Source organism: Cyprinodon variegatus, unplaced genomic scaffold, assembly GCF_000732505.1.
Source record: "Cyprinodon variegatus isolate N-32 unplaced genomic scaffold, C_variegatus-1.0 Scaffold30, whole genome shotgun sequence".
Taxonomy (NCBI): domain Eukaryota; kingdom Metazoa; phylum Chordata; class Actinopteri; order Cyprinodontiformes; family Cyprinodontidae; genus Cyprinodon; species Cyprinodon variegatus.
Genome location: NW_015150483.1, coordinates 1,975,539 through 1,999,367, shown reverse-complemented (window position 1 = coordinate 1,999,367; position 23,829 = coordinate 1,975,539). Strand labels below are relative to the sequence as shown.

At 37.2% G+C, this 23,829-nt stretch overlaps 1 protein-coding gene across 2 annotated transcripts; it reads left to right on the top strand.

Annotated features, from left to right (window-relative positions):
- Nucleotides 1–8,018: 8,018 nt before the first annotated feature.
- On the top strand, nt 8,019–21,162 carry nexn (nexilin (F actin binding protein)). Of its 2 annotated transcripts, XM_015399056.1 has the most exons (14): nt 8,019–8,171; nt 10,731–11,139; nt 11,230–11,427; nt 13,689–13,773; nt 13,868–14,016; nt 15,834–16,034; nt 16,115–16,288; nt 16,446–16,634; nt 17,323–17,514; nt 18,406–18,600; nt 18,829–19,047; nt 19,701–19,895; nt 20,002–20,365; nt 20,508–21,162. In XM_015399056.1, the coding sequence occupies exons 2-14, from the start codon at nt 10,780–10,782 to the stop codon at nt 20,519–20,521; spliced, it is 2,535 nt and encodes an 844-aa protein (XP_015254542.1). In that variant the 5' UTR covers nt 8,019–8,171; nt 10,731–10,779; the 3' UTR covers nt 20,522–21,162. The 2 variants fall into 2 exon arrangements, with proteins under 2 accessions (XP_015254542.1, XP_015254535.1); XM_015399049.1 differs by lacking the exon at nt 20,508–21,162 and having other exon boundaries at nt 20,002–20,385.
- The last annotated feature ends 2,667 nt before the right edge of the window (nt 21,163–23,829 follow it).

The following is a 23,829-nucleotide window of genomic DNA, read 5'->3' as shown; positions in this document are numbered from 1 at the left end:
ATAATTTAAAGTTGTACATATTTTCTTGATTTAATTGTTGTCTAGCCAACAATGTATGAATGTAGAAGAATTAGGCTGTCAATTTAGAGTAATGGAAGCCCACTTCCGTCATGTAAGACAAAATAAAAGCCTAACCGGAAGTCGTAATTACAAGTTTTTAAGTTGTAATTAAACTATGAATTTTAAAGGCATAATTAGGGGAATAAACTTAATAATTATGGGTTTTAAAGCCCTAATTTTTTTTGTTTTAAAGTAATAATTATGAGTAATAATTTTGAGTTTTAAAGCCCTAATTTTGAGTTATAAAATTATAACTACGAATTTCTTCCTAAAGCTTTTGGGATAGGTTACTGCTGTCTGTCAAGGATAGCCTCTGATTTGGTGGAGAAGTCCTTTAGAGATGGCTTTATAACAGACGAAATACAAAATTTGCTTTAAAAGTAAATTAAACGCATAATTGAACGAATTGTATGCAAAAAGCATTTCTCTTTATGTAAAAGCAAAACAGATGTGGGGGAATTGGCAGCATTTATTTACATCTGGTGAGTACCATGGTTATAGATGGATGCATGAAAAATCTTGGGGACATGGTGTTGTGACAGACAGAGAGACTGTTTGAATATTTCTCTGATTACTTCCTTGACGGTGAAGGTGTTGATCACCGACAACCTCACCTGGACTGTAAACACCACTTCATTGGCCAAAAGGGCACAAAAGTGCTTGTACTTCCTGCAGAGGATGAGGAGAGGCCACCTGCCTCCACCCATCTTCACAACCTTCTACAGAAGCACCATAGAAAGCGTTCTGACCAGCTTTCTGACTGTATGGTGTAGAGGCTGCAGTGCCGCAGATTGGAAGAATGTGAGATGAGTAGTGAGAACAGCAGAGAAGATTATCTGGGCTCCTCATCCCTAGACAAATGACATTTCATCCCAGCACTGCTTGCCCCGTGCCCATAACATTAATAATGACCCCTCACACCCCCATGGACTGTTCTCCATGCTGCCCTCTGGGAAGAGGCTTCACAGCCTTCAATGCAGGTTCAACAGATTTTGCAACAACTTCTTCCCCACCGCCATCAGACAGCTGAATGTTGAAAAAACTCTAAATGATGTCACAGACTCTGCATCAACCTGACCATATCAATGTGTTTTTTTGCACCATGTCCCCCCCCCCCATAAGGTTTACATTTAATCACTGCTATACTTTAAGAAATGGAAATGTCATGAGAGCTATACAAAAAACAAAAATTTGTTCTGTGTACACTCTGTGAATACAAAATGACAATAAAAATAGTCTAAGTCTAAGGTCAAGAAATATGCTTCAGAGGCCCAAACCATATCTGGCAAATTGATGGCTATGACAAGATGAAGCCATTAATATTTGCAATCAGTGGATACATTGATGGTGTCTCCTGGAAGATGCTATGACTAGAAGCTTATAAAACAAAAAATGAACAAAAAGATAATTGATGGCTATTTTGTGGATGCTGTGATTGCTGCTGGGGGTTGCCCTGCAAGGTCATGCTTGGCCTAGGAACAGAAAAGGACAATATTGCAGGACTTGAAGAAATGATTTATGCATTTGTCTGAGAACCAAGCTCAAAGGGACACTGTGTCATTTGGTCCAAGCACGGGAAACCATTGCATTGAACAATGGTGGCTCGTTTTGAGAAGTGAATGTTTTCAGAGTTGGATGGGACAACTTTTTGGGTAATTCCCTCATTCAGTTTTTCTTTATGAGAACAATTTAGGTATGTCTTCAATACTAGCCAGTGCTTGTGTCATGGTAGGACAGTAGATCTAAAAATGTTTTAAACACTAACCTTGTTTACAATGTATTGCTGCCATCTTCTGGTTACACATTTAAGTGTCATTAATGTAAAAAAAAAAAAAAGAAGAAAAAAAGCTGTTTAATTAATTATTTGTTTGTATTGGAGGAACTAAATGATGCTTTACAGACTTGGAACAACCACCCAGTCTCACAATTCATAAATTCAAATTCACAAATTCAAGATCGCCTCATGGGCGTCCCTCAATTATGTATGCAGTTCCACACATGTGTGAAAAGAAACTACATAAACACCGTGTCTATAGACAAAGTCTCACTATGCTTTGAGGAGTCTACATTCAAAGACTTCCCATGTTAGAAGACATGTTCAATATCTGTGTAGACCTGATGTCTGAGTACAATTTATCCTTTTCAAATGATTTCTACAAAACAGTTGAGATATATATTACCGGTAGTTTAAGAGAGCTGATCAATGATGAACGACAGAAGTGATACCCTTTAAGGCCAGCAGGCCCAGCAGGACCTTTCATATACATAATTTACTTTATGTATTACCTTTCACATTTGATCAGATGTGTCCAATTTGAAGTAGGAAGGGAATGTGTAGGGGATTGATTGTTAGACTATAGTCGAAAGGAGAATGGATGTCTGGAAAAAGACCAAAGGAGAATGAAGTTAAAGAGTATAGCTAATAAGAAAATACAGAATTAAGAATGCAGATAGGTTTGTGCAGATTTAATACAATATGTCTGTAAATGTTTATGAAAGTGATGGCTTCTTCAAAACTGCAGTGGTTTAATGAAACAAATTAAAACACATTAAATATGTCTCTTTCAGTCTTTATGACTTGAAACTGACAAATAATTGTCATGTTTAATTTATCCCACATAAACTCAAATTAAAAACTAAAATAACATAAAATTTAAGTGTAACCTGTAGCAGTGTTGTAAAGTTTTTTTTTTGCTTCAACAGTCCCTGAAAAATACAGTTGTCAACTTAAACACAACTTACATCACAACAGTTAGTACTGCAAGTCTAATATACAGCTCGCTCCGAGTGTGACCCATCTTCAACAGATCGCTTTCAATGACACCAAGAGCAGCTTGCTCAAGAACCACATGGGCAAGTTTAATGAGCAAGTGCTTTTCCTTTTCCCAGCCAAAAGCAGCAATGTGTAAGATTTATCATTAATGTGAATAATTTGAAAACTCAGATATATAAGATTTAAACCAGTCTAGTGCTGTTCCATTAATTTCTACAAAATATACAACTCTTTCTAAAAGAATATTATGATCAGCTGTATCATAATGCAGCACTGAGATCTAACAGGACAAGTACAACTCTGAAATGCAGCCAAAGGAGCTCAATTGTTCTTTCACTTTTCTAGCATTTGAGTTGGGGGGGCTCTTTGTTTGCCACACTGACTTTTTTGGTTTTGAGTTTGTTAATATTCTTTTTACTCTTTCAAAAATTTTGGACATCCAACTGCTGGGTTTTGGTTATTTGGATCTAAAATACCCAAAAACTGCCACTCGGTCCATAGGATGATAAATACTCCTTCAGTTCCTAATCTTTCATAAGCTTTATCACACTTTGATCAATCTAAAGTAAAAAGCAAAAAAAAACAAAACAAAACACCAGAAGTGCATATATATTGCATATATGTTCTTTTTTCTCTAAAGATTGACCTTTGACTCAGTTGCTATTGCAAATTCTATCAGTTTCACATTTCCTACACCATCTTTCAAAAACAAGACTGAGCAAGAGTTTTTCTTTGTCTTTGTGCCTGACATGATTGAATCTGTCACATTGATATGAACTCAATCACTGTCACAATATAAACATGTAAAATAGGTTAGTCTATTGACTACAAGCAATGTTGGAATCAAAGGTACAGATTAATAAATGTTTGCTTTTAATCAATTTATCTTGTCAGAATTTGTATGCATTTTAAATACCAGCCGGAGATTCTCCACTGGATTATGTTTTGGAGCACCTGGAGGAAAAACCACCTCAGCATGCAACAAAATTATCCCGTAGACCGGGGGCCTCAACACCCCCTTGTATTCCTCCTCACAGACAGAACTCCGTCTGTCTGTGAGGAGCAACTCTGCAAACACATTAATTTGATGAGAAACATGTCTTTCTTCCCCAAGTAGTATGGGCTGAGGTTTGCTAAGGAAAATACTTGCCTTACGCTTATTTTAATGCCTAGGTTATGGGAGTGGGCACCATCTGGTGGTATGAAAAAGTGTAAGCCCTTTGAAAACCCTGCTATTGACTTATAATTTATTCTTATACTAAGATGAGTGTTGGATAAAATATTATGATAAGTTCAGAGCTTTTTGGGGAGTCTGTAATGCATTGAAGTTTCAACTTTCTTTAATCCCCCAAAATGTATATTTTTTAGTTGTCCCAACTTTTTTTTTAACTCAATCAATTTGATGAAACTGTTAAACTGTTCAAGTTACCAGAACACAATAAAAACAGAACTCATATACAAGTTTCAAATGTTTAGATTTAGAGACTTAGACTTAAATAGAATTAAACAGATTTTATTTTGTCATTTTGTAAACACAAGTATAAACAAAAATAAATTTTGTTAAGAACAGCTCTCTAGACCATTTCATTTTGTAAAGTACAGCATTGATAAGGTAAGCAGCAGTGATAAAAACATTGTGACGAAAATTGTTTTTTTTATGCTGCCTGTAAAGGTATGGAGAGGCGTCCTCCCAAAAGCACATGTTAGAGGTCTGACCCCACTGAGCTACTCTACCGAATCCTGAGGAGGGGTGAGGGCAGGATCACTATGAAAATATATTAAGAGCTAAGGCCATGGCCCTGTCTGACTGAGGTTAGCTGTCTTACCCTTGTTGATTAGCTGCCACAGCTGCACTTCTATTTAAAGCAGTGTCCTTTTTGTCCCTGATGCAGGAATCAGCACAGCAGAGATCAGAGCTTTCAGGGCACAGAGAGTTTACAGAACAGACACTAAACTCATGATTCCTTGATCTGCTGGAAATTTAGAATATCACTTTTCACAAACCTTGTGAAGATGGCCTTTTGTTTCACAGAAACGTGTAGACCTACACATGCTGGCATGTAAAATAATGGCAATTAGACAAACGAAACATTTGTAGCGGCTTCGAGGATATTTGATGAGGTTGAATGTCATCAGTTAGCTGCTCTAAGTATAGGATTACTCCCTTTCTCATGTTCAGTTTCTACACTGGGTGCAATTTTGTTGAATTATTTACACCTAAGTGTTTATGCACAGACTTAAGCAAAAGAATACAGGCATTTTTATGCAAGGAATCCAGAGTCATTTTAGTTAGCCTCTTTGGTTTGCAATGACAATGGGCCTCAGGTTACACATCTGCTTTGGCTCTAATGTTTTGGAGTTTTGTCAAAACCCTAAATAACAAACTCTGTTTACAACACTTAATCTTGCATTAATAATTCATTTCTACTCTGGCAAAAACTAATGCTGGCATTATGGAAGCTCAAGCAAACAGGTTAAAATTTAGCATGTAATGACCTAATTTAGCAAATTCTGACTGGAAAATCATTTCAGCTGGTAACCACTGATCAAGCTCGATATCTAGGTGTAGTGCTGGATTCAGACTTGAACCTCCAAAAGCATTTAAAAAGACAATTGCAAGGTCGGCTTTCTATCACCTGAAGAACATTTCTAGGATTAAAGGACTAATGTCTCAGCATGATCTGGAAAAACTAATCCATGCTTTTATTATTAGTTGAATTGATTACTGCAACGGTATTTTCACAGGTCTGCCTAAAAAGTGGATCAGACAGCTGCAGCTGATCCAGAACACTGCTGCCCGTGTCCTCACTAAGACTAAGAAAGTAGAGCACATCACCCCAGTTCTAAAGTCCTTACACTGGCTCCCTGTATTTCAGAGAATAGACTTTAAAATTATTGTATTGTTATTGTATAAATCTCTGAATGGCTTAGCACCTAAATACATCACAGACTTGCTATCAGGGTATCAACCCTCCAGACCACTCAGGTCTTCTGGCTCCAGCCTGCTCTGCATACCTAGAACCAGAACTAAACATGAAGAAGCAGCATTTAGTTCCTATGCTCCACTTATCTAGAACAAACTTCCTGAAAACTGTAAAAGTGCAGAAAGCCTGAGTTCCTTTAAATCAAGACTAAAAACACATTTGTTTAGGATTGCCTTCGACTGTTCTATTTAAACAGTTCAACTGAAACATCATTAATTATACTTTTTTATTTTCTTTATTCCAATTGTTTTTAAATGTTCTTTTTTGCTTCTGCATTTGGTTTGATTCTGTTTTGTTTTCCTATATTTTAATCATTTAAAGCATTTTGCATTGTCTTTGTACTAAATTGTGCTATACAAATACATTTGTATTGCCTTTCCTTGAATTGTTTGTTGCTTTTTTTGTCATTCTACCAGGAACAATACTTAGAGGTGCCTAAGTGCAGGTACAAAATAGTATTTATTTACATCCATGTAGAACAGGCACCCATTTCCTTTAAGCTGTTAAGGAACAATATTCAAATGAACACAGTTTGGTTCATTTTAGGCTTGCGTGAGACCTCTGATGTCTGAGAGATAAGAAGCTTCAGTTTCTCTCTCCACACACTGCTACATGGCACTGAGCGCTATCAACACATGCCAGGATGGAACCGTTGAACAGGTTATTTCTGTATAGCAAAGGTGTAAACTGTTTTCCCCTTTGATAAGTAAGGAATTTTTCTGGTGAGGAGACAACAGGCAGATAACAGTAATCTGAGTCTACTTTTAGATTTCAGGCCCAAACAGAGTTCTTCTCTAAAAATTGTGCAACATTTAACCATGAGGTTCAAACAGTCAAGTGATGGTTTTCCTGATGAACAGAGGGCCAATGGTTTAAAGGCAGTTGGTTTGAAAATCACTTTTTTTTGCCATGTTTTGCAAAAATATTCTTACCCCTTGAGTATTTTCTTGAGTATTAATGTTGTAGACAAAAGCAAAGTAGCAGATAGTTGTTAATTTGAAAGAGAATAAGATATAGTTCAACTGTTTTCCAGTGGAGGAAATGAAGTTGATTAGTGTAAGTAAATTTTTTTGAGTATCTTTACTCTTCTTAATTATTAATTTTATTTTTGGTTGGGTTCTTATAACATCCGACTACGCTACATTTCAAGAAGGCGAGTTGTCACTCGTTCCTTTTGGCTCAGCTTAGGGTTGAAATCTACTCTTGCTGTTTATCTTCCTTGAAAGTTCAAAGTTCATCCTTTAGAACAGGTTTCCTGGTTTTAGTTATCTCTTTTTTAACACACCTGAGTCAAATGGTAGCTAATTAGCAGTTATATGCAGAACTTTGACATACTAGGGAGGTAGACACTCCTGTTTTCTTTATGGTGTGTTTTTAATTAAAAAATAATAATTGAAATAGCTAACTTTATTTTTTGTTTGTTATTTTTATGCTGAAGTTTTTTTTAACCAGTGGTGTAGAATTTGTAGCAGAGTGGTTTTACACGTCAATACATCAGGTGGTTTCTGAAAGTTACGAGATTCAGTAAAATTACTCTGAAATTTAAACAGCAATGTACTGAAATTGCAAAGTGTAATTTGTACTTTTGAATACCTAAGCATCTTCAAAAGTGAGTAACTCAGTACTTTTTAAGTTGAGTAGATTTTTGGTTGAACAGCTTGTACTTGTAATTATTAAAAGATTAACCATGAGTATCAATACTTTTACTCAAGTAATGTAGTTTTCTGTTTTCTGACATAAAAAAAACTCAACTTGAGTGTAACATCATTTCTAACTCTGACTTCTAACACAGATTGAATGCAACATTAAACTGAGATGAAATGTAGACAACCACTAACCAGTAGTAAGTGACTTCTGAAAATGGTTGCACTGGGCGAATATAATGGTATCAGAGTAAAGGAGGGTGAATATAAATGCATCCCATGTTTTTCAGCTTTTCATAGAAAAAATTATGCTTCTGTTCATGTGTAGCTTCAAAAAGCAAAAGTGCTGATAAACTGGAACTGAATAAAGCCCTGCAAATGATAACATCTAACAAGATGGATGGAAAGAACAGTTTCCCATTTACGCAGCTGTGACAAATGACCAGCTCAGGCCTGTGTAGTGCTGCTGCATTTGCGTGCAGACATGCTGGCTGGGCAACAGCTGAATGTGCGACAGGCGCGCTGGTTATCCGGCAGAAAGTAACGGTACTTTTATGGAAACGCCTTCCTGACCCCCAACCAGCAGCCAGCAGGGTCTGAGCAGACAGTGGTCACTCCTCACTGAAAGTCTCAACACTCTTTTACTGCTTTGAGTTTTCATTTACAAAACGGATTTTTTAAATCAAGACTTGAGGACTACAGCACAAGAAGGTAATATTCTTTTTTTTGTTTTATAATAAAAAAATACAATTGCCCATAAAGTGGGCATTATCTATTTTCATGTAATGATTTATTTGTTACATATAGAACTGGATGGATTTGTCTTTTCCAAACATATGAGAATGAAACCAGAGTAAACAAAATATTCACATTTTCAAATTTATGGTAAAAAATTACTAGAAAAATCTTCTCATGACTGTTTGAGCTGCTTCTAGCCTGTATGAAATCCTCTATTCTTTGGTGAATCACACTTTTTTCTTTTTTCCCCTCATGGATTTACTGTTAGGCCCACAGAAAGCTATAAACTATATAAGGTATACTGCTTTAATCTCTCTCTGTTTCACATGTGTCAAACTCATTTATTTCTGTCATGAATTCTTGTGCCAGCTGTGTACAAAAATAGGACAGCACCTGCTGAAACGAAACATTTTCAGTTAGCAGAATTTCTTTTTGTTAGTGCTGCATTACTACAAAGACCTTAAAGAGCTTTTATTGTTGAATAGATCATTTGGAGATAAGCTTATTTCTTTGTATCTATAATTACATATGTAGACTTATTCTAATTAGGAAGTGGACTGTATATATTATGTAATAATAATTAGGTAAATTGAAGCTCCAGATGGCATGTTGTCATAGCATGCTTTAGAAAAAAATGACAGGTGATATCCCATGCTTATCAAGCTGTGCTTCTGGTATTCATCTGTTCAGACAGACAGATTCCATGATATTGACATAATAACAACGCAATTAATCCAATCAGGCTTTTCAAAAATATAGTTATGGATATGTCTCCTGTTTTCCCTGTTTTATGATTTTTTTTACAAGATACAAAACAAAACCTTTCAAAAGGACGTCTTTCATGGGACTTCAGACAACAATAGTCTCTGCATGTGCATCTAGATTGAGTAACTTTAGTTTCCACTTTAAATATGGTGTCTTCGCTTAGGAATCTTTGGAAGTGGATTTTGAAAACATTGTTGGCTTAGAGTATTTCTGCCTCAGACGGCTGGATGAGTTAATACAAACTAAAAGGGTGCAGTTTCTGCTAAGCAGCATTGTGTCACACTAAGATCATCAGATCTGAATAGAAGAGGTATTTGTGGAGGCTGATAAAGAGCAGCAGTTTTACCATGGGATGACTAACAGTCCCCCTTGTTCAGTCGGTCGTCTCACACAGAGCCCGGCCATTTGGTGGAGGGTCTTTTAGGCGACATGTGGGTGCCAACTTGATCTCTCTCCAACTGCCTATCACTCATCAGAAATAGCCATGATCACATGTTCCGGGTGCATAAGTGGGCTATAAATAGGGGTCAGCAGCCCCTCATCGCACTTTTACTCAACAGAAAGAGGAGCAAAACAGTTATCTTTGACTTAAACCCAGATTTGAAGTTTATGGTATAAAAAAAAAAAAACATAAACTAACTAGAATTAAGTTACAATATAGATGTTCTATAGCTAATTTGTATGAAAGATTAAACATTAAACTATGATACAAAGATGCAGCAACAAAAGGGAATTTTACAAGGAATACTCAATACTAAAAAAGTAGACTACGACTGAGACAGAATGGATATTATTATTAGCGGCAACCAACACAAGCAGCAGGAATCAATTTCCAGTTTTTGATAAGTGTGATTATTATAAGCAAATGTTCGATTCCGTTTCTTTAGATAAGAAAAAACATCACTACAAATGGTATCCCAAAGCACTTTAAGAGACAACATTTTAAATGTAGCAACTAATAATAATTGTATATGGTTCAAACTACAACTGATCAATCTACAATAATTCATTACAATCATTACAATCCAATCATGGTCAGATTTAGAATTATTATTATAGAGGAAAACTTAAAATACAGTTCATTGCAAAATGGTAAAACTTTTTTATCTAAGGAAGCCCATCTGCTTCCATGGAGTCACTGACTTTCCATTCTTTATCCTGAGCAAGAAACCCCTCAGCAGAACCTGACTCAGCCTGTCAAACCAGTGGGAAATGAAAGGAGAAAGCAGACAGGAAAACTTAACAAGTACAATAGAAACAAACAAAGACAAAATATTGTTTTTGACATAACCTGTGTTATTGTTTGTCATAAGCTGGTATTGTTTAGATAAAAAAAAAATAGATTAACTAAATTTTATATCTTGAACAAGTGTACTTTCTATGGCTAATTAAAACAATGTGACAGCAGTTGCGCCTATGGCATTGATGAAACATAGAAGTACTGAACCAGAAGCACTTTCTATGAAAAGTAAAACAAAAAGCATGTACAGTTAATGGTAGCAGTTCTAAACCACTAAATGGACAGGGATGCCTGAGCAGGGAATATTTGCTATAAAAACAATAAAAGAGTATGTATAGTTAATGACTCATTATCTGTTAAGAAATACTGACACAAAAAAGTGGATTATTCTTGGATAATGTTTTATGAAACAAAATAAAACAGAGAAACAGTATTTATTTTAGGAAAACATTTGTACCATGCATTTGAGGTGTTACAATACGTATCTATTTAAGTTGATTATGGCTAACTCTCCTTTCTAATTCCAGCTTATATCAAAGCAAACCCTGTTTGTCAACTTGTCATTGTGGCACAAACATGACTGAGGTGGCACAGGTTACAGCTGTCGATGCTCATGATGCTAAAGATGATGTAAACGACAGCGGGCACAGCATGAGCACAGAGGAAGACTTGGAAGAGAAAATGGGAGAGGAAGACAATGAGGAGATGGTCAGCGATGCTGATGAGAGAAGTGAGAAGACACTCCAGAACAAAACCATAAAAACTCACGAGGTGAAAGACAAAACAAATCAGGAGGCAAAGGAAACACAATCAAACGGTATGGAGAGCCAGCAAAGTGAGGAAAATGAGGCTGTAAATGGTGTGTCCGACAACAAAGATCAACTACAGGAAACAAATGAAGTGGAGAACATGTCAGATCTGGCTTTTAAAAGAGAGGTAAAGCAACCGAGATGGACACTATCCGGTCATTAAACTCCATATTTATTACTTAAACTTGTTTTATCATTTCTTTTACTGTAAAAACAGAAGCTCCTGCGGTCCAGAAAGCCAGTGGCCAAGAGCTACGTGCCAAAGCTAAACAAAGAAAAAGGAGATGTGTCAAGCAAATTTGAGGCCATGCAGAGAGCCAGAGAGGAGCGCAGCCGTCAGAGGAACAGGGACGAACAGCAGAAGAGGAAGGATCAATATGTCAAAGAGAGGGAGTGGAATCGCAGGAAGCAGCAGGTTGAAAGAGAGAAACGCCACTAACTTCTGTTTGTGATCTGCACGGCATGATGGGGCATGATGGAGGTGAAGAAGCTGCCAGTTTCAATGAGAATCTAGTCTTTAATCCAGAGGGCTGCAGTCCAGCTGGTTTTGGACTCAAGATCACATTTATTAACAATTTACGTTTTATGATCTTTTGCCTTTATTTTGTCTTGGTTCATATTTCACATTTGTAAAATCACGTATCAATGCACACTAAAGTACTGAATCATAAACTAAACAGAAGGTTTTTCTACCTGGACTAATGAACTTACACATAACTAAAACTTACAAACTTACTGCCACAGTAATCTTTTATAAATTAAGTTATTTATTTGAATTAATTTCTGTTAACTCATGGTTCCTGAGGGCCTTTATGGCAACTTTTAGATGTACCTTTGTTTCAACACACCTGAATCAAGTGATAAGATGATGGAGAACTGGCTACATACTGAGGTACTAAGCCATTTGATTGTGGTGTGTTGGACCAAGTGTGGCTCTAAAGCTGCAGGATACCGACCCTCAGGTACTGGAGTTTCCCACCCCTGTCTTAAAGTTTTAATTTAAAAAAAGTATTTGTTGGACTAAATCCTTTTTGGCACACTTGATGTTTTTGACTCAGTTAAAACCACATCATGGGCTACAATGTGAGAAGAGGTAAGGATTTACAAATTCAGAGAGATAATATAAATTTATATTATCAGAGATAATATAAATTGTAATAAAAACAGAAACAATTAACCCAAAATAAGATTCCTTTCAAAGGTAATTCAATAAAAAGGCTGAAATTAGTCTAAAAAGAAAGTTGTCTTATAAAGCAGCAAAATGACATCATTCCTTAGATATCAAATTTCAATTTTTCTTCAAAAAACAACAACAAATTTCTTCAGGCAAGAAGCAAATAACCATCCATTTTAAAACTACCAGTCCTGAACAATAATCTCTGTGAAAACACCCACAAGTAGATGCAGAGGTCCCTCTGAAAGATTTTAAAAGGGTTGGTCAGATGGGGGCATTTATCATATTTGGCAATAAATCACAAAACAGCGCAACATAGTTTGTTATCCAGTTGTTATCCCAATCCTGGGCCAGGAATGAAAGGGAATGGTTGACTTAGAGAATGGCGCTGTATGTAAATATAACATTATGAAACCTGTACTGAGAATAATAAATGTGCTGTTACAGTTAAGATGTTGCAACTTCTTAAATCTCATCGATTCCTTATCCAAATGTATTTTAATAAATTTAATTATTCATGCCAGAATATATTTCCATCCCTTGTGCCCAAGATCCATTTATCCTTCATTGGAACTGTACTTAAACTTAATAGAGCAAAAGTAATAAAATCTATCCATCAATTTTACCTCATGTTCATCCCAAGCGGGGTAGAAAAGGGTGCTGGTGCCTATCTCCAGAAACACGTGTTTGTGTCGTTTTAACACCATAAAATAACAGGTTTTCTCTTTGAGTGTCTTAGGAAAGACTCCAACATACAGTATGCTGTAGAATTTCTCACTAGTTTTTTTGTTTTGTTTAGTTTTTTGCATAGGCTTTAAACATATACAACCTAGTCTGAGATAGTCTTTACTTTTTGTGTGTCATTTTCAATTATTCATAAAATATCCTGAAGCTGATAGATTTGGATAAATAAGATAAATTATTATATTATACATCAAATTCAAAATAATTCCAGTCAAAATGTGAAAGGAATTAAACTTATAAATGGGTTTACACGAGATAGATTGCAAAATTAGTTATTGTAGTGTAAAAAACCTAAGTTAAAATAAATAGCAGCATAGAGTTAAAAAGGATACCATGGTAAATGATAAGGAATTTAATTTCTAGCTGAGATCATAATGTTGGACAGTGAGGTATAGTAAATGGAAAATCTAAGATTTTCAGAGTAAAGCTCTTTTCTTTTATTCTGGCAGAGGTAAAATAAAGACAGTGATATGGTGTTATGTGAGTGGATTACTGGCAGTAAGCAGACACAACAACCTTCCTGTGGACTCTTGTGCCAGAGCTTGCCAGCTTGCATGGACACCAATGCTCATCCCCTCGCTGTTCAGCTACCCTGCAGGCCAATCAGAGGCCCACTGACAGGTCACATGACCTTGATATTAGCAGGGATTTGGCCCTTGTTCTTGCTGGGACCAGTATGGCTCCTGAGTGGCAAAGGAGATGATCCCAGCTAAACCTTAACCTCAACACTCTCTCTCTAACTCTCTGATCCACCGCAGATAAAAGAACTTCTTGCTTCCAGTGATGAGGAAGAGGAGGTGAAACCGAAAAAGGTGGAGAAGTCTTACGTCCCCAAAATCACAGGTAAGATATCTGGAAGGATGCAGCTCTCAAAAGGGAAAACAAGAGGGACAGGGTAAAGCTAAAAGCTTGTGTCTTTCTGCGTGATTAAAACCAGGTAGTGTGAAGGGGAAGTTTGCAGAAATGGAAAAACAGAGACAAGAAGAAGAGAGGAAGAGGATGGAGGAAGAGAGGAAGAAAAGAGAGGCCCAGGACCACATGGAGAAACTCAAAATCAAGAAGGAATTGGCTCAGAAAGCTGCTGAGGTCAGTAATCATGGAGTTAACTGCTTGTGAAGGGTCTCATATGCTGTTGAGAAGGAGGGCAGTCTGTGGTTGAGCCTTGCCTTTATGGTGGCAATAGAGTACTTTCGTCTGTAATGATTAAGGTAATCCTCAGCTGCCACTTGGAATAGTTATTTTAAGTGGCTTTTGAGATGAGAACAGTTGGCAGGGTCTAGATATAGGTCTGAAACCCAACGGCAGCATTGTTGACAACACCAGACTGTGGCCTGACAGTGTGTGCAATGTGTCACAGGTTTGAAAAATGATTTGAGGTCTGATTAAAAGAATCTTAGTAGTAACACACAGAAAGAGTAATGTAAGGCTTAATACTGTTTTCGGACAGGATTATGTAAGCACTCTTCTGCCAAATAGGTAATTACAGGAAATTACCTGCTATCACCATGCCCTAATTCTGCTTTAGCTAAGTGTAAATGACTTTAAAAGAGTTTTAAGGAATAACAGATGGAAATCTTTATCTGAAACGTGTTAATTTAGAGATACTTGAGAGATTCAGCCTACTTTATGGTTAGCTACTGTATATCTTACACCTTGAGATTGGTTTCAGTATATTACTTGTTTCAGCACCAGCTTTTATCCTCAAAGGAAGTGAAATGTTAAATTTTTGAGCAAAGTTTTTGTATGCAGAGGTGTAACTTGTTCTCTTCGGTTTAGACGAATGCTTTCATTAAAGAGAGCCAGGTTTGTGTTGTATGTGACCAAGACAGAAACAAATTTAGTGGGGCACCAGCTACTCATACATTTCTACCTCCTCCTGCATCTCTGCTTTGGTTCCTAATTAAGCAAAGAACTATAATGTTTTGCTGGAGAAAAAAAAAATTCAAAACCCATTTGCTTTTTGTCTTGTTTTGTGTTCTGCCACATTGATTGTATCGTCTTATATTTTACTGTATCATATTATATATCACTGCATCATATTGCAGCATATTAAATTGTTTTCTGTTGCGCTATTTTACATCACATTACAATATATTGTATTGTATTGCATTGTATCACACTGTGGAGCATTATATTGTATAGGAAGGCACTGAATTGTATCACACTGTATTGTGTTGTAGGTTGTCATACTTTAAAGCTAGGCACGCATCCCGAAAAGTCGGTCCTTGAGGGCCGCTGTCCTGCAGGTTTTAGAGGTTTCCCTGCTTTAGCACAGCTGATTCTGATGATTGCAGTTCAGCAAAAGCCTGTTAATCAACTATCATTGTAAATCAGCTGTGCTGGAGGAGGGAAACCTCTAAAACCTGCAGGACAGCGGCCCTGGAGGACCGACTTTGGGGATGCCTGCCCTAGGGGATCACGAATCTTTGGCGTTGTTATTTTTGCTTAAAGAAGCTAAAATGTTTTTGGGATTCATGCATTAAAGTATTTTTGTTACCATGTATAAATTATGTAATATATTTCATTGAATAAAAATGTGTTCACATAACCAATTTCAAGATTAAAAATGCAGATTTTTTTTAACAAAGTTTTAAAACTTTTACTTTATCCTCTTTTATTTAATATTTTTCCTGCTGGTTATCATGATCTAAGTTACTTTGCGATCCAGAAAGAAGTAGAAGAGAGCTGCCAGGTGTAGACAGCAGATTCCTACCAACTGTTTCCCACACCACCCAGTCTCTACATTTGCTCTAGATTCCCCTCCTGTGACAGATTTAGACTCAGCTATCTTAGACTCACACTCCTCACCCTTTCACAGACCCCACTGTGGATGATTACATTAGCCCTGCAGAGTGTCCCCTCTCCACACACATACACTAAATCAATCTCTATTTATTTGGCAGGAAGGAGATGACACAATCCTGATACGGGTGGTTCCAGCAAAGACATCAAGACCTCCGGGCAAAATCAAGATGAACTTTGAGGACATTGAGAAAAGCAGAGAGGAGGAGCTGAGGAAAAAGGTAGAGGAGGAGAAGAAAAGACGATATGATGAAAACAGACGCTCTTTCAGGGAGGCAAAGCGACGCTCTGTTGTTCAACAGGTACATTTTTAAAGCTTTCTAAAACTGTTTTACAGCTTTTCCATATTGGTGGATGTAAAAGTCTTATTACTTTATACCAGGATGAAGAGGAGAAACCTTCAGAGAAGGTGTCAGTGACTCCTGGAAAACTGAAGCTGACATTTGAGGAACTGGAAAAGGAACGTCAGGAGCAGCGGAGGAAGCAAGCTGAGGAAGAAGCCAAGCAACGCCTGCTAGAAGAGAAAAAGGCTTTTAAGGAGGCCAAGGAAGGAATGGTAAACAAAATGCCTTTAATTTCAATAAAGTTATGACTTCCTGGACTGAACCTTCACACAGAGAAAACCTTATAATGTACAATAATTAAAGTTATAAAAACAGCAAAATTCAAAGGATAAATTATTTTCAACATATATGAAATTTACATCTCATTAGGAAGATGATGAGGACATTGGTGAAGAGGATCATGACGACAAAGAAGAGATGCGTCCTGGAAAACTGAGGCTGAGCTTTGAGGAGCTGGAGAGACAAAGGGTTGAAGAGGAGCGCAAGAAAGCAGAGGAGGAGGCAAAGAGACGCATGGAGGAGGAGAGGAGAGCTTTTGCTGAAGCAAGGAAGAGCATGGTCAGTATTCATTTCTTTTTGGATGAAAAGTATTTATACAACTATGTGCAGTGTTTAGCAATCTATCTCGTGGATAAAATATGGCAGAGGCCCTTCGAGATATTAACTCTCTGCATTTAATCCATCAATTTGGGGAGGAGTGGGCTGAAATTGTGCAGCGCCCGGGGAGCAGTGTGGGGTTAAGAGTCTTGCTCAGAGACCCGGAGTGCAAGCTCCGGGTCTTGCAACCTTCTTAGAGCACAAGTGCACTGCTCTAACCACTGGGCCAACAGTCCCAAGTATTAGTTTTGATAATAGAATAGAAAATAGACAAAGAATTATTTGGGTTAGATCTAATAACTGGCTCCATTACCATAAAATCTGTTAATTTCAGCCTTTATTTATAAAATTTTACATAACAAATTACATACATTATGGCAATACCTTCTATTAAGTAGCAGATTTAGGTTATATAGAATCCAATCACATAGAATACATAGATGATCAATTTCAGATCAGGAAAAAAAACAAAACAAACATCAGCGGAATAAGGCTAAAAAAAAAAAAAACACCTGCAAAACTGGAAACAACATAATAAAACCCACAAACAAAATAAAAAAATCTAAACTATGGTGGTAGTAATGGTGAACTTTTCCTCACAAACAATGTCAAAGTTTAGACCCTAAAGTTTGGCCTGTATTCTTCTCAGCTCATAGATGAAGACGATGAAGTACTGATGGCCTTGCTGAACCTGGAGGGCAGCAAACCGGGGAAAATATGTGTCAGTTTTGAAGAACTAGAGCGGCAGAGACGCGAGGAGGAGCAGAGGAAGGCAGAGGAGGAGGCAAAGAGGAGACTGGAAGAGGAGAAGAGGCTCTTTGCTGAGGCCCGCAAAAGCATGGTGAGCCTCACTGACTTAGTGGCCAAATTTTCCAGCATGTGTGTTTGGCTGGTCGCTAACATGTCCAAGCTCTGTCAGGCTTCTTTATTCATATAGTTCTGGTAAAAAGTTTAAAAACACTTATCATGAGTATTAAAGTCATAATGACTTGGGGGTTTAATCATGCATCTGTAACAGTTTTCCGTCCTGGATTAATAACATAAAATGAATGAAAAATATTTGTAATCAAAGTCCTGGATACATTTAGTGTTGATTTTCTCTGATCCAAACAGATGTAAAGATCAAATATGTAAACACCAAGTTATTACGTTTGGTTAAACGTAACTTAGCAGGTTTCGGAGAATTTAAATGATTTGTGTAACCAATAAAAAGGCCTGAACATAATTTTGGATTTTCTACTAGAAATGGGAGATCTAATTTAAATTAGCCTGTTCCCTGTGGATTAGACTTTCAAACAATGCTCTGAAATTTTCAAGGTTTATGAGAAGTAAAGCTGAAAAACTGAAGAAAATTTTGGCATCATGCTGAGAAACTGATGGGCCAGTGATGCATGGTAGATTCAAGAAATGTATAGAATAATTTGTATAATCATTTGGTCCCCCAAAAAGCAACAGTGCATGCACATCATTGAAACCCTCAGATTATTCCGACTTCCATACCTCAATGGAGGAGTGTAAACTTCCAGCCTTTTCAATATTTTCCTTTAATTACTCAAATGGGCCAGAGTGATCCCTCTGAATTTTAGTTACCATATCCACTTTATTTATCATTTCTTTAAGAGGCATATTGTGGATCAGAAAAAGTCTGCATATGGAGATGAAACGGGATGCATGCTGAGCCAAAGGCCATAATGGGATTGAAGCTTGTTATGTTATGCTATGCTTTGTTCAGGTGCTGGAGGATGATGAGGAGATGGTAAAGAGTGACTCTCAGGAGGCTCTGCACCCCAGAAAATTAGAGATCAACTTTGAGGAGCTCCTTAAAGAAAAAGAGGAGGCTGAGAGGAGAAGGAAAGCTGAGGAACGCAAAAAGAAACTCGAACAGGAAAAACAGGAATTTGAGCAGCTCAGAAAAGAGATGGGAGAGGTATGTCCTTAGAATTTAAGTTAAAATATTATGATCTTTCCTGTGGGGCCTCTATATTTGTTTTTGATAGTTCTACAACTAACGTTTTTAAACATATTTTAGACTTAAATCTTTGTGACTATGACAAGCAAACAGGGATTTAATTTCCATGTGCATTTGTCTACATTACTCAAAGGGATTTGGACAGAGATGTTGTGCCTAAATATTCATTGTGCCTATATTTTGCAGGATGAAATTAATGAAAGCTCGGATGTCATAAGCAAAGAATATGAAGAGCTGACAAAGCTCAAGAAAACTGGCTCCATTCAGGCCAAAAACCTCAAGTCCAAATTTGAGAAAATCAAGCAGCTGACGGAGGAGATCCAGAAAAAGATTGAGATGGAAAGAGAGCGGAGGAAGGCCATTGATGATGAAATTAAACAGAGAGAAGCTGAGAGGGCCCAGGAGGTAAAGCAGCTCAAGTGCTAAATCAAGCTTTATATATATATATATATATATATATATATATATATATATATAGAGAGAGAGATTACTCACATAAGCATCCTTTGAAACACAAAATATTCTTAGGAATTTTACCATGAAAGTATGAATCCAACATTTTCAATTTTCATTAACTAATAGATCAGACAGCACAATTTATAATTTACCTTACAATGTGCTTTAAATATCACAGATTAAATGTTTAGGAGTGGCCTGCTGTCCTGTAGAAAATTAGTGTGCATAACTGAAATGGTTTATGGGCAAGGCAGCTTTAAATTAGACTCAGTGAGTCCAGTTCTGTTAGGAGAAATGGGACAAAACTCTGGGAAATTATTATAACAAGATTTCTCAGTTTGCTTTAATGAGAAAGGATACTCCCAAATTTTTTAACGAAATCATCTGGTTTAAAGGCAATTCTAACTAAATACTAATGAATTTAAATAAAAAAAACTGGTTAGAAAGTTGATATTTGTTATTCAAATGGACCTAAAATGGGAACATTTTAACCTGACTCAATATCAGACGGTGACAATAGAAAAATTTTAAATATGTTTCTGTTTACATGATGGGTTTAGATATCCTGTTTTGACATTGTAAATAAGTCCAATGCCTTTTAGGACGAGGAAGAGGAGGAAAGAGAGACAACCCCAGTGAGATCTGAGGACTCACCGTTCAAACATAAGGTGGACATGCGTGCTCGGTTTGAACAAATGGCCAAAGCCAGAGAGGAAGAGGAACGGAGGAGGATAGAGGAGCAGAAGCTGCAGAGGATGCAGTTCGAACAGCAAGAAATTGACGCCGCCCTGCAAAAAGTACCAATGTCTCCTACTGATTCTTACATGTCTTATAAGTAAAAGGTTCAGTTTGAGCTTTGTTTAATTTCTCCAAGAAAACATAACTGTTTTTGTCCTTTTACAGAAAAAGGAGGATGATGTAGAGGATGAAGGCAGCATCATCAACGGATCGGCAGCCTATGAAGATGAGGAAGATCATGCGAGGTCAGGGGCACCGTGGTTCAAAAAGCCCCTCAAAAACCAGTCCGTGGTGGATTCTGAGCCAGTTCGTTTCACTGTTAAGATCACTGGGGAGCCAAAGCCAGAAGTCACCTGGTGGTTTGAGGGAGAGATGCTCCAGGACTGTGAGGACTATCAGTATATTGAAAGAGGAGAGACATACTGCCTTTACCTGCCGGAGACCTTCCCGGAGGACGAGGGGGAGTATATGTGCAAGGCTGTAAACAGCAGGGGCACAGCAGCCAGTACCTGCATCCTCACAATAGAAAGTAAGACCACTCTGGTGTGACTGCATGGCGATCATTCCCTGGAACTACATCACCTAATGAAGTGGATCGCATGCTCCTCTTCTGCTGGAACTTAGGCAGAATAGCAGATGCTGATAACCGTTCTTCTGTTTCTGTTTTGCAGCTTATGACTACTGATGCCCTTCCATTTTGAAAGAGTTTCCCTGTTGTTTTTCAATAAATCCACTGTGGTCAAACGGTAGAGGGAAGGACATTATGCTTGGCATTCCTAAGACAAGGATACACAGCACATGCACAAACATACATACATAAGAAATGAAGTTGTTGTTTACGTGTTGCTAAATGGAAAATGCTGCCCGGATGTCGGATGATACCTGTGCCAAAACAGACAGATTCCTGTTCTACTACCAGAGATCGCCCTGTACTTTAAATGTTTATTGTTGTGAGACCCTAACCATGTTCATTTGTCCAAAATGTTGCTGATCTGCATTGTAAATATCACACTTCATGGTCCATAAGCAGAAAATATTCTAATGTGATCTCAGACTGAGATGCAGCTCTTGTCAAAGTATTATCAGAGCTGCCACATCTTGGAGTAAGGAACATGTATCTCATTTTTATATACAGAATCTGACAAAAAAAGATGGACTTTTATTCATGCACACACCTAATGTCCCCCAAATTCTTGACACAGATATTATTGTTCATTTGTCGAGAATGAATTTTTATTGTTTGATAGTTAAGGAAAAGTAGCCTAGCTTGAATATTGTCTTATATTATAAATAGAGAGCAAGTTTTAATAAAATAAAAATTAAAAAATCATGACTGTGATGTCTAATAGCTATTCACTGAAACTTTAAATGTGTCATTCTGTCTATGCTTTTATGATAATGATTGTTTTTTTTTGCATTGAGAATAATATTTTTTGAAACACTTCAGATTTATTGCAAACTGTTGTTCACCAGAATTCTATATCCCATAAAACTATATGGAAATATAGAGGAGTATACATGCCTAGTGGGGATTATTACATTATAAAGCTTGATAACATTATAATTATGACCTCTGTCAAAATTATGACTTGCTTGTTCTTATCCTGGAATATTCTTATATCTTTTTAATCATTTTATTTTATTTTGTTGGCAAAATATGTATATAAACAAACATGAATAGAAGTTATGCCAAATTATTATAATTGAAAGCATAATAAGAGTAAATCCAATAGAAAATACAGCTTTTTGGTTAAAGGTAGATATTATTTTGCAGTTGTTTTACTTTTATTTTCCTGATATCAAAGTTAAGGAAGTTGTGATGATAACCATGGTAATAGGAGCACATATGATATACTCAACAAAAATATAAACGCAGCACTTTTCACCTTGCTCCCTTTTTTATGAGTTGAACTCAATAAACTTAAACTTTTTCCACATACATAATGTAACCATTTTCCTCAAATATTGTTCACAAACTAGTCTAAATCTGCAATAGTGAGCACTTTTCATTTTTCTGAGATAATCCACCCTACCTCAAAGGTGTGCCACATGAAGATGCTGATTTGACACCATGATTAGTGCACAGGTGTGCCTTAGACTGCGGGGAAAAAAAGGCAACTCTGAAAGGTGCAATTTTTACATGCAGCACAATGCCACAGGTGTAACAAGATTTGAGGAAACATGCAATTAAATTCAGTTCAATTTAGTTTATTTATAAAGCGCAAATTCAAAACGTGTCATCTCAAGGAACTTTACAATTCAACCAGCTTTCTATCTAAGGAAAACCCGTTGATTGCATTGAAACCAATGAAGAGAAGCTAGGATAGGAGAAATACAATCTCTCTTTAATTTTCATCAGAACTCTTGCTGCAGCATTTTGGATCAGCTATTCTAAAATTATATTATGATCAACTGTGTCAAATGCAGCACTGAGATCTAACAGGACATGTACAGATACAAGTCCGTTATCTGAGGCCATGAGAATATCAGGAGTGACTTTCACCAGAGCTGCTATGATGAGCTCTAAAGCCAGAATGAAACTCTTTCAAAAAGTTCATCATGGTGTACGTGGTCGCACACTTGTTTGTCAACTACTTTCTCAAGAATTTTTAGATGAGAAAGGAAGATTGGATATAGGTCTCTTATTGAACAAGTCATCTGGGTGAAGAGATGGTTTCTTAAGTAGAGGTTTAATTAGAAATGGCATGCTGACAGCAGGAATGTCAACCAGAGCTGTTGATATATTGAATGTTCAGTTCTCTACCATAAGCCGTCTCCAAAGGCGTTTCAGAGAGTTTGGCAGTACATCCAACCATCCTCAGACCACATGTAACCACACCAGCCCAGGACCTCCACATCCACTATGTTCACCTCCAAGATCGTTGAGACCAGCCACTCAGACAGCTGCTGAAAAAAACTGGTTTACATATCCAAATAATTTTTCCACACACTGTCAGAAACCGTCTCAGGGAAGATCATTTGCTTGCTTGTTGCCCTCATCAGGGTCTCAACCTGACCAACAGACTTGAGTGGGCAAATTCTAATATTCGCTGGCTCTGGCACGTTGGAGAGGTGTTCTTTTCATGGATCCTAGTTTACTCTGTTCAGGGCAGATGGCAAAGAATGTCTGTGGCATAGTGTTGGTGAGCGGTTTTCTGATGTCAATGTTGTGGATCGAATGGCCCTCGGTGGTGGTGGAGTTACAGTATGGTATGGGCAGGCGTCTGTTAAGGATAAAGAGCAAAGGTGCATCTTATTGACGGAATTTCAAATGCACAGAGATACCGTGATGAGATCCTGAGGCCCATTGTTGTGCAATACATGCAAGAACATCAACTGACTTTGGAGCAGGATAATGCATGGCTCTATGTTGCAAGGATCTCTACACAATTCATGGAAACTGAAGACATCCCAATTCTTGCATGGCCGGCATACTCACCGACATGTCACCCATTGAGCATGTTTGGGATGCCCTGGATTGCATATACGACACCGTGTACCAGTTCCTGTCAATATAACTTTGGATAGCCATTGAAGAGGAGTGGACCAATATTCTACATTCTACTGATCAATTCTATGCGAAGCAGATGTATTGCCTTGCATGAGGCAAATGGTGGTCACACCAGATACTGACTGGTTTTCTGGTGAAGCTGCTCGTAGGAGTATTTATTGTTTCGTGACTTTTGGCAGAATCCTGGCGCCGTACAACACAGCATTGCAGATAAGGTGAGGGGAGCTGGGGATGTTTAACACCTCACCAGCCCCACATTTTGATCTTAAACATACACCACACTAATTCAGTTTCATGCAAACGGAGCAATGGCAATATTATTATCGTTTAAATTATATGTAAATTTCAATAAAAAAAAATAAATAAAACTAAACTTTAATTTTCACAGTACAAGGCTCAGCTAAATTAAGATCAAAACACCTCTGAACTGTATCCTTCTTTGTGTAGTATGTATTTTCAAATTTGTTTATATTCCTTTATGG